Here is a 14,770-nt window from a genome sequence, read left to right on the forward strand (position 1 = left end):
ACAGGATCGGGCACTGCAAAACCAGTGAAGTCATGCACTACCTCTGGCCACAGTTTCCTCCAAACAGCATTCATAGTAGAAGAGGAGATCTCTCACCACACTTTATCTGTCATCTGAAGGCCTTTTTTAATATCAAAGGCCTTCCAGAATTCCTGCAGTCCATCAGCTCTGCCTTCCTGTTGAGCACGCAACAGCAAACACATGACTTGTCTTGTGTAATATTGTTTGAAGGTGGCAATCATCCCCTGATCACATGGCTGCAACAGCGATGTGGTGTTTGGGGGAAGGAGAACTACCAGGACGTTATCACACCAGTCGACCATGGTTGGTGAATGCGCTGGAGCATTGTCGACTAGCAGCATGGCCCTGCTCGCTAGGTTGTTAACCCCTTAACCGCGGGGCGTCACTTTCGTGACGCTTGGGAGCAAGGGATCATACCGCGGGGCGTCGCTTTTGTGATTCTGTGTTATTTTGAATTCACCCGGACTTCCAAGTGGGGGCTTGTATCATCTATCAGTACTGACAATGTCCAACACTAGTCAGCACTCCTAATCTCATCTGTACTCCCATCCATTGTTGACAATTTAGCCATTTCTCCCCGTTCTTGACTCCCCTCCCTACCCCCCCTCCATTACACTATCCTCTCGCCTGCCCGGCCGTGCTACGCTAAGTAAATCTTCCCTGGAATTTTTCACTGATTTCATCCATTGAAATAAGCCCTATGCCCTATTCTTATACCAAATAATATATACAAGAAAGAAACCAGGTAAGTGAGAGTGCCATACACCTGGAATTGGCTAATTATCACCTGACAACACCTCACGTGCACTCGTTCGCTAATTTTCGCTGTTTTTTTCCCCTTGAAATATGCCATATAATCTATTTTCGTAATAAATATACATATAAGGAGGGAAGGGAGAAGCCTAAGTGATATTTACATTCACCTGGAACTACCTAATTTATAATGTATTGTCTAGATTTCCTGCCAATCATTTTCAGTGAAATACATAGCTGTTTCAAGAGCTACGTTGGTAGTACTGAATAACCCCTAAGTAGGCCTCAACCTGGGCCGGCCCTCCTTTATCAGTTCTCTCTCATCTTCCGAAGAGGAGGTACGGCTCATCCTCTTGCTGACTTCAGGGCCTTTTTTCACCCACATGCAAAGGGCCCTGTGACCTTTACCCCCTACTAAACCTCGTGTGGAAAGAGGTAAAGGGCTGACAATTGATAAAAGAGTGACTACGATCTTTCTATTGAGTAAAACAGTGCAAGTGGAATTGTAAATAATGTGTAAACAGCAAGTGAAAGTAATGAATGTAAATATACGTGAACATTGGAAAATAGTTTTAGAAGTTACTTCAAGTGACAGTGCATAACACAGTGTAAATAAAATAGAAATGTAAATAACGTAAATAAAATAGAGAACGTAAATAGAAATGTAAATGAGTAGTATTATAAGAATACGAGTATATACCCTAGGAGTAATGAAAGTGAAAGTTTCACTATAGCATGTCTGAATATTATGATTTATGAGAGTGAAGATGAAAGTGACATTCACTCTCAATGCCAGTATACAGGACAAGAAAGTGAATGCTACGTATTTTACTGAAAGAAATTGAATCCCTACAGTGACAATAAACTAATACTACTGAAGGAAACTTATGGATAAAGACTGTAGATATATATAAGTGTTATATAGTAATAGATATATAAAGTGTGAGGGGTTTTATGAATAATAAATGACAGAGTACCAAGAGCGAACTAGCGCAAGTGCGGCAGTCAGACGCGCTCATAATTTTCATTGCTTTCACAGTGCTTTTTTTTTTTGGAGTATGGATCCCAAACTACTTGAAAATCATAGAGTATTGTTTATAGTGTTAATATCTGGCTGTGGTAATCATATTACGGGTTGTCGGGAAGTGTAAAGTGGAGACTTCGTTACCCAACTTCAGAGGTCTCCACAAGTCCTACGGTAACTGACGAAGGCTCAACAAACATTCCAGGAGAAAGCTGAAGGTATGTGCTATAAGCATATATAATTTTAATATTCTAGGACTAATAACTGATTTTTGGCAAATATTTTTTGAGAGTCTGTCGGAGCCCGAATAACCCCGCGGCACACTCAAAACATCGGTAAACATGCCCGCGGTGTAGGGGTTAAATTTCGTGTAACAGGAGATGAAGGGAGAGAAATAGTTATAGATGTAGTCATAAAAGATTGACAAAGTGATCCATGCTTTTTTGGAGGACTTCCAGTAGACGGGCAGAAAAGGCTTTGATGTGTTTTTCAGTGTCTGGGGGTTTTCGTAGCTGTAGACCAGCAGTGGTCTAAGTTTAACATCACTCTCTGCATTGCCCCCTAAGGCCAAAGTCAGCTGATCCTTTGCCTCCTTGAATCCCGAAGCAGACTTTTCACGCTTGAAGATGTAGGTTTGCGAAAAATACAGTCCTATCTTACTTCTGTCTAATGAGACCTCGCGCCGATTCAGAAATCTAACCAAAACACGGGGCATTTACTTTATTTTGTTTCGCTGTAAAATTTGCCCATAACATCACTTTTAACCCCTACACCGCGGGCTTGTTTACCAATGACTTGCGTGTGCCGCGGGGTTATTTGGGCTCCGACAGACTCTCAAAAAATATTTGCCAAAAATCAGTTATTAGTCCTAGAATAATAAAATTACATATGCTTATGGCACATACCTTCAGCTTTCTCCTGGAATGATTGTTGAGCCTTCGTCGGTTACCGTAGGACTTGTGGAGACCTCTGAAGTAGGGTAACGAAGTCTCCACTTTACACTTCCCGACAACCCGTAATATGATTACCACAGCCAGATACAAACACTATAAACACTATTCTACAATTTTCAAGTAGTTTGGGATCCATACTCAAAAAAAAAAACACTGTGAAAGCAATGGAAATTACGAGCGCGTCTGATCGTCGCACTGGCACTAGTTCGCTCTTGGTAGTCTGTCATTTATTATTCATAAAACCCCTCACACTTTATATTTCTATTACTATATAACACTTATATATATCTACAGTCTTTATCCATAAGTTTCCTTCAGTAGTATTAGTTTATTGTCACTGTAGGGATTCAATTTCTTTCAGTAAAATACGTAGCATTCACTTTCTCGTCCTGTATACTGGCATTGAGAGTGAATGTCACTTTCATCTTCACTCTCATAACTCATAGCATTCAGACATGCTTGAGTGAATCTTTCACTTTCATTACTCCTTGGGTATATACTCGTATTCTTATAATACTACTCATTTACATTTCTATTTACGTTCTCTATTTTATTTACGTTATTTACATTTCTATTTTATTTACACTGTGTTGTGCACTGTCACTTGAAATAACTTATAAAACTATTTTCCATTGTTCACGTATATTTACATTCATTACTTTCACTTGCTGTTTACACATTATTTACACATTATTTACAATTCCACTTGCACTGTTTTACTCAATAGAAAGATCGTAGTCACTCTTTTATCAATTGTCAGCCCTTTACCTCTTTCCACACGAGGTTTAGTAGGGGGTAAAGGTCACTGAGCCATTTGCATGGGGGTGAAAAAAGGCCTTGAAGTCACCAAGAAGAAACATACGTCCTCTCACTTCGGAAGATGACAGTACACTGATAACGCAGGGCCAGCCAGCCTAGAGGCCTTTTTAGGGGTTATTCAGAGTTACCAATATTACATCTTGAAACAGCTAAGTCTAGCACTGATATGATTGGCAGGAAATCTAGACAATACATTATAAATTTGGTAGTTCCAGGTGAATGTAAATATCACTTAGGCTTCTCCCTTCCCTCCTTACATGTATATTTATTACGAAAATAGATTAGAGGCCTACTTAGGAGATATATAATCAGAGCTACCAATGTTAAATCTTGAAACAGCTTTGTGTAGCACTGATATGATTGGCAGGAAATCTAGACAATACATTATAAATTAGGTAGTTCCAGGTGAATGTAAATATCACTTAGGCTTCTCCATTCCCTCCTTACATGTATATTTATTACGGAAATAGATTATACGGCATATTTCAAGGGGAAAAAACAGCGAAAATTAGCGAACGAGTGCACGTGAGGTGTTGTCAGGTGATAATTAGCCAATTCCAGGTGTATGGCACTCTCACTTACCTGGTTTCTTTCTTGTATATATTATTTGGTATAAGAATAGGACATAGGGTTTATTTCAATGGATGAAATCAGTGAAAAATTCCAGGGAAGATTTACTTAGCGTAGCATGGCCGGGCAGGCGAGAGGATAGGGTAATGGAGGGGGGGTAGGGAGGGGAGTCAAGAACAGGGAGAAATGGCTAAATTGTCAACAATGGATGGGAGTACAGATGAGATTAGGAGTGCTGACTAGTGTTGGACATTGTCAGTACTGATAGATGATACAAGCCCCCACTTGGAAGCCCGGGTGAATTCAAAATAACACAGAATCACAAAAGCGACGCCCCGCGGTATGATCCCTTGCTCCCAAGCGTCACGAAAGTGACGCCCCGCGGTTAAGGGGTTAAGACACCCATGCATAATTTTCACTTTATTCTAACGGCAGGCACTGTAATTACAAAGTTGATTTCACCCCCAAAAAACACAGGCTTATCCTAACTCCTTCCAAGGAGACACACATGCATGTTGGTTCTGTGAAAAACACAGTCCTATCTTACCTCTGTCTAATAAGACCTTGCGCCAGTTCAGAAATCTAACCTAAACATGGGCATTTATTTTTTATCATAAAATTTGCTTATAACATCACTTTTTAGACACATGCATAATTTTTACTTCATTCTAACAGCAGGCACTGTAATTACGAAGTTAATTTCACCCCCAAAGAACACGTGCCTATCCTAACTCCCTCCAAGGAGAGACACACTCATGTTGGTTCTGCGAAAAACACAGTCGTATCTTAGACTTACCATCGTCTAATGAAACCTTGCGCCAATTAAGAAAGCTAACCTAAACATGGAGCATTTATGCTATACCGTTGTAAAATTTGCCTATAACATCACTTTTAAGACACACATGGATAAATTTAACTTCATTCTAATGGCAAGCAGTGTAATATTGAAGTAAATTTCACCCCTGAAAAACACAGGCCTAACCTAACTCCCTCCAACCTGACCTTGCGCCTACCCCACATAAACGTGGAACATGTATTTTTCATCCTTGTAAAATTTGCCAATAACACCACTTTTGAGACACACATGCATAGATTTTACTTCTTTCTAATGGCAGGCAGTGTAATTATGAAGTAAATTTCACTAGACAAGTTCACAGACCTTACGTAAACAAGGAGCATTTACAATTTACCCCCAAACGTCATTTTTAAGAATGACCTGCATGAATTTTTCTTTAATGGCAGGACTACCATTTTACAGGTGATACTGCCTTTCTTTAAACATGACACTGCCTCCTTTACAGAAGGCAATGCTTCCCTTTACACATGGCACTGCTTCCTATGCACATAGCACTTTATCACCATAACCTGCCAAAAATTTACTTGTTAAACATCGATTTAAGACATTTTCTACCCTGCTAGTCATTTTCCTCCAGTAGAGGCCAGTCTCATCAATGTTGAACACCTGCTTAGGGGAGTATCCTCCTTCCTTGATGATCTTCTTCAGTGTTCTGGAAAGGAAGATGCAGCTTCGGTGTTTCCTCTCATGTCGCTTTTTGTACCATCGAGACATACTTTCGTATTGTGGAATTTGTCCTACATGGATCACTTTCGTACCATCGGAAATTCGTACATCGAGTTTTCATATTTCGAGGACACACTGTACATGTACTATGTAGGCAGACCTGAAGATATGATACCCGTAGATGTGAAACCCCGTCATAGCGATGGGGGTAGAAATACCACCATACGCCACTGAACAATGGCCAAACCCTGGTATAACAATGGGTTTTGTTTGTTTTTTTATAACATTTTGATGTGTTAGACTTAAATTTTGTGTTTAGGTTGATTTATAAACTGTTTTTAGACTTGGATTAATGTGTTTTAGTCATAGGTGGGGTGAACATTGTCATTTTGGGATACAGTTTACTAAGTCTGGTTTTTTCCAGCCTTATATTTGATTATTTTTAGATTGTATTTTTGGGTTTAGGTGTGTTATAAACTGCTTTTAGGCTTAGTTTAGCTTGTTTTAAAGCTATCGGGGGTTTAGGTTAGCTAGAAACTTGTTTTTGGACCCATTTGGGTGGGTTTAGGACTTGGTTGGGGGGAAACCCAAAGCTCAAAAAACGCATCCCGATACTTTACATGTTAAATCTACCCCGAGATACAATACCCTGCCTAGCAATGGGTTTTTACTTAACCAATCGCATCGTTAAACTGGGGTATTCCTGTGTGTTTTTGGTTTCCAAGAGGAAAATGAAAGACCATACAGCTCATATACTGATATAATTTTGTTTCAGGTTTGGATGATGAGAAAAAGGCCGAGAGTGAGAGTGTGCTGCTGGCAGGGCACCTGAACCTGGCTATGGTATACCTCAAACTAAAGCAGAGCTCTCTTGCTCGAGACCATGCTACCAAGGCACTTGATAAAGATGCCAAGAACATCAAAGCCTATTTCAGGAGAGGACAGGCATGTTATAATTTTGTGCTGTATCAACATACTTTTTAGCCCATAAGTCTGATATATTTTCTGCTTTATTTTAACTAATTTCAGAGTGTATACATTGAAGGATAGACTTCACACTGGAGAAGCTAATTAGATATACTATGTATTAACATCTCATAGGGGGGCTCGCCTAAACTTGATGAAATTGTCTGCAAGCAGTTTTAATGATGTGCAGGTTTCTTTTGTGGGTTGAAAGGGTTATAACAGAACTAGAAATAGATGCCTTCATGTTGAAGCTCAGGTAAGTTTGGAATTGGGAACCTTTGCTGAAATATGAACATTTTACTACTTCCTCCTGTGAACTGACAGCAAAGAAGCTAAACGTTTTGATAGTCTATCTATCTATCTATTGCCAGACGCCTCAATCCCGTTTGGGGTGGCCACAAACAAATCGCCTCCAAGTCGCCCTGTCCCTCGCCATTTCACTCCCCTGCTCCCAACTCACACCCCCCTCTCTCATATACCTCTCCACCCCATCTCTCCATCTCATCCTCGGCCTCCCCCTCCCTCTTTCCCCCTCCACCTCACTCACATACACTCTCTTCGTCAGTCTTTCACCCTCCATCCTCTCCACATGGCCAAACCACCTCAGTGTGTTCCTCATAACGCTTCCTATCACATCCACATCAACACCACAACGCTCCTTTATATCCTCATTCGTCAGCCTGTCTCTCCATGTGACTCCACAGGCTCCTCTTAAATAACTAATTTCCACTGCTCTCACTCTTGACTTGTGTCCTTCCAACAACGTCCAAGCTTCACTTCCGTACGTTAGAGTTGGTATCACAATACTGTCATGTAGTAACTTTTTCACTTCCATGCTCACTTCCCTGTTTCTTATCACTGCTTTCAAAGAACCAGCAACCTTTCTTCCCTGCTGTACCCTTTCAAGCACTTCACCCTCCAAACCTCCATCCTTACTCATCACACTACCCAAGTACTTAAACGTACTCACATTTTCCAATTCCTCACCATCCAACCTTGCTGTACATTCACTGACTTCACCTCTCTCAAAGACCATCACTTTACTCTTCCCTACATTCACCTTTAGATTCCGTTTCTTACACACTCTCTCAAACTCATCCACCAAGCCTTGCAGCTCCCCTTCGTCTTCACTCAACAACATTAATTATTGTTATTGTGTGCCCGTATCCCATCCTACCCATGTTTATCAATATGTGTTAGACTTCCTTATGGATATTTGGTACCATTAAAGCCAGTTCAGGGAAGATTAGGGGAAGATTATGGGGGTCATTAAGAGTGACTCTGGGAAAGGTTCCAACCATTTTCAATTTGGCTTGCTAGTGTGAGGGCTGTATAACTCTTCGCTCAGTCTAGGAGTGAACTGTGTGTTATATCACAGCTTGTAGGAATGAAAACACTCATCATCTAGGCTACACTAGAAGGTGAACATGTATGTAAGGAGAAAACCTGACACTCAGGTACTAATTGCCTGATATTTCCCAGGAGGGCTTAATCCCTGATCCTTGAATTACTTGAAATACCTAAATTACCTGCAATCTCCTGGGAGCATATTAATGCTTCCCAAGCTGTCATTGTCATTGAAGCACTCCTCCGCTCAAGTAAGACTTAATGCCAGTTCCTGCTTCAGGTCCTTACCATCCGGAGTTCCCGCTTCCCCTTTCCTCGAATCTAGTTCAGTTCCTTTACCCCTTCCTTCATCAGTGGTGAGTACACGGAGCTGAGTTTACTCTTGGGCCTCGGGAGTTCAGTGTTTCCAGTTCTTCCTTTCCTTCATTGATTAGTGGACTTTATTTTCTCCATTGTTACAGTGTTCCCTTTCTCACTGGGCCTTCAGGCCCCTACTCCCTTCGTTCTTTTCAGAGCCTGTGACACTGTCGGAGAAGTCCTGCTGAGCGTCCCCTAAATGTTTGGTGTCATTCATTGGGGATGGCCACCCACACTGCCTCTGACACTCTGACTGCTTCCGGGACAAGGCTTTCGACCCAGATAGCTGCCCAGTGTGCTTCACCTGGCTCTCCCACCTTCGGTCCGAAGAAGCTGCTGTGGAGGATGTCTCGTCACTTGCTGAGTCCCAGCTCTTGAGGTCCAAATAGAAGGCATCCCCAAAATGGGCGAGTAGGTAAGGGTTTACCATGCAATGGTTTGATACTGTCATAGGTGACTGCCTGCGTAGAGCAAGAATCAAGGTGCCCCTGGGGAAGGCCCATCCTAGCTTACTGCTGGACACCTGGACTTTGATCCAGGTGGAAGACTCTCTTAGTCTCCCACTGGTCCAGCAGCCAGTCCCAGTCCCGCTACCCTCGGCGCTATCCACGCCACCTTCCTCGTTCCCGGCTCCACCTTCATCATTCCCAGCTCCTCCCTCGATGGTTATCACTCCAGCCTTGCTTCCTTCTGCCCTGCCCTCCTCACACTCCATTCAGGCTTCCCTGAAGGGAGGGTCAGCTAATTGGGAGATTGCTGTGCTATCCCTGCCCCCTCCATGGTGGCACAGGCAAGATGGTGCGTAGTTCACTGAGGCGCCACCCCCCTCCCCAACCCTTAGCTTGGGGAGGCATCCTTGGAGCCTTAACCCTTAGCCGCCGGGGGGTTCCCGGCCACTGCACAGTCCTCCCTACGGGCGATTTCCAAGATTTGGGGAAAAATGCCCTTACTTGAAACCCTTTATCAGACAAACTATTATAGCTAGAGAATCAAATAAAAGTTCATAAGACTCACCAACTCATCCTCTTTCCAATTAAGGTATCCTGAGGTCTCTAGGTGGTCCCATTGATGAGTAAGGATGAGTTGAAGACGAGTGATTTTTCATGTTTCGGCGTTCGGCTCCGAGCGCACCCCACTGGCCATGGCCTTGGCCCACCCGGCTAGCATTGGCAGCACTGCCTGGAGTGGTGATTGTAACACTGCCCGTGCATCCTTGGATGGAGTTTGGAAGATTCCACTCGTTTTTTTCTATTCCTCCTTACTCACCACCATGAAAATGAGTCATCACCTGGTTCACGTGGCTCATCCACGGATTTACCGCCCGCTCTATTATGCCTCTATGCCCCGTAGGTGTGTGGGAAAGGTAATATCTCGTCGTTTTTCTGTACTCACTTCTTCCATGAGGAATATTTCTCCTTTACTTCATTTTTCTGTACTCACTTCTTCCGTAAATAATCATATTTCTCCTTTACTAAGACACTTAGAACTGCGCTGTGCATCACTATTATGCGTAATTGCACTTTCAAAAGTAAATGCTGTTGCTCTTTCATGCATTATCATAGAGTATGAGGTAATTATTTGTACTGTAAATCAGACTTTGTACTAATCAGGGTTATAATGAAAATCATATAAATGTTTTACACAGCTAACATTATTTGTACTTCACATCACAGATACACTGATGCTCATATTTGGCACAATCTCCCTGAGTATTGAGTGAAATAATTTAGGTATGGCCAAACAGGTATTGTTCTTTGTGGCCCGCTCACATGTGATTTTCTTTCAGGTAACACGTAGGCAAACACAGAGTATTTCCACTAATTTTCTAATCAGTATCCAATACACCGTATCAATTTCTGTATTGCACTTACTATAAATCACTTATATGCACTTGTAGAAGTTATTGTAAAAGACTTATATCTTAGCACTTACTATAATTCACTTATAATATCACACTTTTCACTCATTTATGAAAATACACAAACTTGTGCATTGCTGTACACTGTTTACACTTCCCCACACACCTGCTCAGTATTCACACTCAGAGTGATACTCTGAGAAGCATTTGGGGCATAGGGGACCTTGCATTCTGCACATTGGTACGGGGTCTCTTCGTGCTGGGGGACGACGTTTGGTGTTGCAGCAGACGTGGCACTGCCTGTATGCCAGACGACCTGCTGTGGTTCTCCCGATTTCCACAATCTTGTGCTGATGAAAATACTCAGCACAGCTGAGCCTGTCCACTGGAGCCGCTGTCCCACTCCTAGCACCTGTCAGCTGAGCAGTTGAATATTGCTCAAGGAGTTCGCGTGCCAGCTCTCTCTCAAACTCTCGTAGAGAGAGAGGTTTCCTGACAAGCTCCTTGACCAGTATGAATCTGTTCAGGACAGTGATATCAAGAAGGTGTAAGAACGTCTTCTTGTACCACCTGCGGGACTTACGTAGGCAATCAACCTCACCAATTTGCATGTCCGATTTATCAACCTGCCGCATGTTGATATTGTAATCATTGACTTCATCTGGCTCTATCACGGGTTCCCTGATCCTGTAGTCTGTTTTACCTGTTTCCTCCAGCACACCCTTATGAACTGTAGACAACATGTTAACCCGTCTCTTGTCATGCCAGAGAAGGGCTAACATGTTCCCACATTTCTTTGTTAAAAGGGTTCCTTTCTCAGTATTTGCCGGAAATACGGGGAAATTCTTTCTGTTGGCCCTAACAGTTCCACAGGACCCAGCACCATGGTCAAACAAATACTTCGTCAACGCCGGGGCTGTGTAATAATTGTCGGTATACAGAATGTGGTGCCTGTTGAAATACCTTTCCATCAGCACTTTCACTTCTGATGCAGAGAATCCATGAGGATCATTGCTAGGTGTATCAACGTCTGTTGCCGAGTAAACTACTACACCCAGCTCATATCCAGTTTTACAGTCACAAAGCACAAAGAATGTGAGGCCAAATCTCTGATGCTTTGATGGCACATAGTGAATCAATGCAAGCCTGCCCCTGAAGAACACCAGTGACATGTCAATAACCACACTCTGGAATGGACGGAAAACCCTGGAGAATGACTCTTTCAGCATTATAAGGATTGGTCTTATTTTACATAACCTGTCGTTTGGTGCAGGCCCGTAATTTCGATTGAAGTGTAGGAACCTCAGGATTGCCAGGTACCTATCACAGGCCATGTACTTGTCGAAGACAGATGTGCCAACGAGTTCATCCACCGACCAGTAGTCGTGGAGAACGTTTTTATACGTGCGCCATCAGCATGGTCAGGGCGAGCCACACAAACATCTCCCCCACCTCAACAGGTATCCATTCACGCATGTGCGTGCTCTTGCTGGCAGGCACATCCAGCCAACGCACACACGTGGCGTGGTGGAAATTGATTTCATCCACCAGGTACTGCATTATTGCAGTCATGAAAATGGCTTTGAACAGACTGCTAATAGTCCAGGGCCTGGGGGGAAGCTCATCCTCTTGAGCACTTGCACTCTTCTCATCAAATGCCGGCACAGACGGCTCAAAGCCGGCACCATCCTCCCGCACAAATGTGTCTGCCCTACCCATGCGTGGTAGAGCAGGCCGTCTGGCAGTTCCACTGCGTTTCCCATCACTTGTGCACAACCATGTGCATGGCCACGGGCAGGGGGGGGGGAAGGAGAAGGAGAGGGAGAGGTGGGGGAGTAAGCGGTTGATGACTCACCTGACGCGGAACTTCCCATAGAAGACGCTTGGCGCTGCATATCACCACGTGACACCTGTCTTGAAAATACCACTCCTGAAGGGCCTGGTTGAGGAGATTCTGCCCTTGAAGTGGTTGGCTGAGGTGTGGGGGAGCGGTGGAGGAAGATACATCAGCGAGCAGGTGGGGAAAGTGTGGGGGAAACGGCTCTGCTGCATTTTTTCCTCAGATGTCTGGCAGGTCCACGGCCATTTTCCCGATCTCCTGGGTCATCTTGCGCCTCCTCATCACCAAAACATCGCTTTCGTAGGCTGTCTCTTCCTCCTGAAGAAGTCGGAGAGCCCTCTCTGGCATCGGAGAGCGAGTAGGGGTTGGAGGACGAGAGAGCTCACTCTCCGCGTGGTAGCTTTGTTTACCCTCTGACGACGTACTCTCACTAAGTGTTCTAGAGGAGACAATTTCATCTAGGGCACGTCCTATGGCACTATCGCTTAGCCCTTTCCCTGGCACAAAGGGTTGGACTTTAGCGTGGGTTGATGAAGCGATTTGCCCTTCACGTGGTGGGACGGAAGCGAACGACGTCGAGGAAGATGATGTGGCTCCTCTCGCTACCACTGCCAAGTACAAACTGAACCGCGCAACCGCAGGGTACCTGTGGGTCCTACCTACCCTGTAGGTATCACAGAAAATGGTTCCGCACTCAAACAGTGGTGGGAAGGTGAGTGCAGTATAGCAAGTCAACCGGTGACCCTCCGCGCCCTGAATCCTGTTGTGCATACATGTCAACCGGCGGATAAGGGTCAATTTCCCTGCTGCTGAAGCAGCCCTTGGAACAGTTCAACTTTGCCGCTGATGCTCAACACCCTTCTTGTAAATGGAGGTGTGATTCCCTCCTCCTCCTCCTCCTCCTCCTCTTCCTCCTCGTCCTCCTCCTCCTCCTTTTTCTTCTTCTTTTAGCCCCTTGCCTCCCTCCCTGTAGCATAGCTCACCTCGCACAGGAGGGGGTGATTCCCAGCCAGTCAGGGAGTGGGGCTTTGCCGAGACCCCATCGCTTGGACGCGCCTCCGCACGGGTTGGCATGTTTGAGTAATCAAGGGATGAATGTGCACAGGATCTTTCTTCCATCAAGCGGATTCTCTCCCCATCTTATCCCCACAATGGGATCTTGATGTTTGCCGGGTGTCTTCAGAGTCTGGGGAGGAGGCGTTCGAGTTTCACCAGGCCCCGATATCGGAACGGGAACCAGCCTGGGCCCCTTCTGGTCCTTCTCCAGCCCAGCCCCTAGATGCCATGGAACAACTGGCATCTGTGGAGGCTCTCAACAACCCCCCTCCTACCTTCAAATAGGGTCAGGGGAACCATAGTTACCCAGACCCTGTCCTCGTCCTCCTCCATCTGGCCTCAGCTGGATCTCAATGGACAGCAAATCTGGGTCTAGTCTGCAGCAGGCAACTCGTGTAAGCCCCGCCCTGCCTTCTTCCCTGGTTCCAGACAGCGAGGTTATCCCGCCAGAATGGGAGGAGTTTCCCTGGGATTCATGCCTCCAGGCTAAGGACTGGCCCTGGCATGCTTTGACTCTATCTTCAGGGATTCAGGCAAAAGACTAATACTCGCGCCGAGTTGCTGCCTCCTTGATCTTGGTTATGATGGGATTCAAACTCATTGCCAATTGGACCAAAGCTGTGATGGATGCTCCCCAGGATTTCCCTACACAGGAGGTTTTTAATGTTTCCTCTAACGTGACGACCTTGGCCGATGCTATGACCTCCACTTCTGGTGCCCTGATCTGCCCTGCCATGGCACCAGGATCAAGGCTAGGAGTGAGACTTTTCATTCCAAGCCCAAAGAAATCAAGACCAGCCTTTTCCATTCGGTGCCGTTCACAGCAGCACTCATCCCAAGTGATCAGATTGATCAGTGCCTGGCCTCCCAGCCCCCCATAATCAAGCTAGATACAAGGAGGGGGGGCATCCTTCAAGACTCCCTCAGCCAAGCCATCTCACCCTTCCATCAGGTCCTCTCACAAGAAGAAAGACTACCATTCTCCTCTTTGACGCTTTTTTTGCCACCAGGAGGAGAAAGCAATAAGAAGAATGATTCCGGGAGACAGTTGGAGAGGACATTGCAGCTAAAGGGGCCAACTGGATAAGTTAAGGGATGACTGAGTCTTGCGCCCTGGGCCTCCTTTCTGGCCGGCACGAGGCATGGCCAAAGGGTACCTGGGTGGCCAGGGTGGTGCGGCAGGGCCTCATCTGGCCCTGGCTCCGCCAACCCCTCCTTGCCTCCCTGGCCGGCAACCGCCCAGTTGTGGTGTGGGTATGGAGACATGTAGAAGAGATGTTCAGAAAGGGAGAGGTGGAGAAGCAACAGGGAAAGTTTCCCTCTCTCACCTCTTCACCATTCCCAAGAAAAACCTGGACAAAGACAGGCTGATCATGGACACCAGTATCCTGAACAGCTTCATTGCGATGACGACATTCAGGATGACAACCCCTGCCCAGGTCTGCCTGCATCTTCGTCTGGGCTCGTGGCCTGCAGCGGTCGCTCTGCAGAATGCTTACAGGCACATCCCTATCCATTTGCGGTTCAGCAAATACCTGGCTTTCCAGATGGATACGGAGGTGTTTCAATTCCCCGTGCTGCCTTTTGGTCTCTCATTTGCTGCTCGAGTGTTCTCCCAACTCATGAAGGTAGTGACATCAGCACCAGCTGCTCAAGGGATCGACGTCATGATTGATTTCAACAG

At 45.1% G+C, this 14,770-nt stretch overlaps 1 protein-coding gene across 1 annotated transcript in view; it reads left to right on the forward strand.

Annotated features, from left to right (window-relative positions):
* Positions 1-14,770, forward strand: part of LOC145411056 (peptidyl-prolyl cis-trans isomerase FKBP4-like) — a 243,087-nt gene that overhangs the window by 167,412 nt on the left and 60,905 nt on the right. Inside the window, exon 9 of the mRNA XM_080281129.1 lies at positions 6,438-6,607. Within this exon, the coding sequence (XP_080137255.1) occupies positions 6,438-6,607 (170 nt within the window). The remainder of the gene's footprint in view (positions 1-6,437; positions 6,608-14,770) is intronic.

This window comes from Coenobita brevimanus, chromosome 87 (genome assembly GCF_032717465.1).
Source record: "Coenobita brevimanus isolate Jiangsu-jjx chromosome 87, ASM3271746v2, whole genome shotgun sequence".
Lineage (NCBI taxonomy): Eukaryota > Metazoa > Arthropoda > Malacostraca > Decapoda > Coenobitidae > Coenobita > Coenobita brevimanus.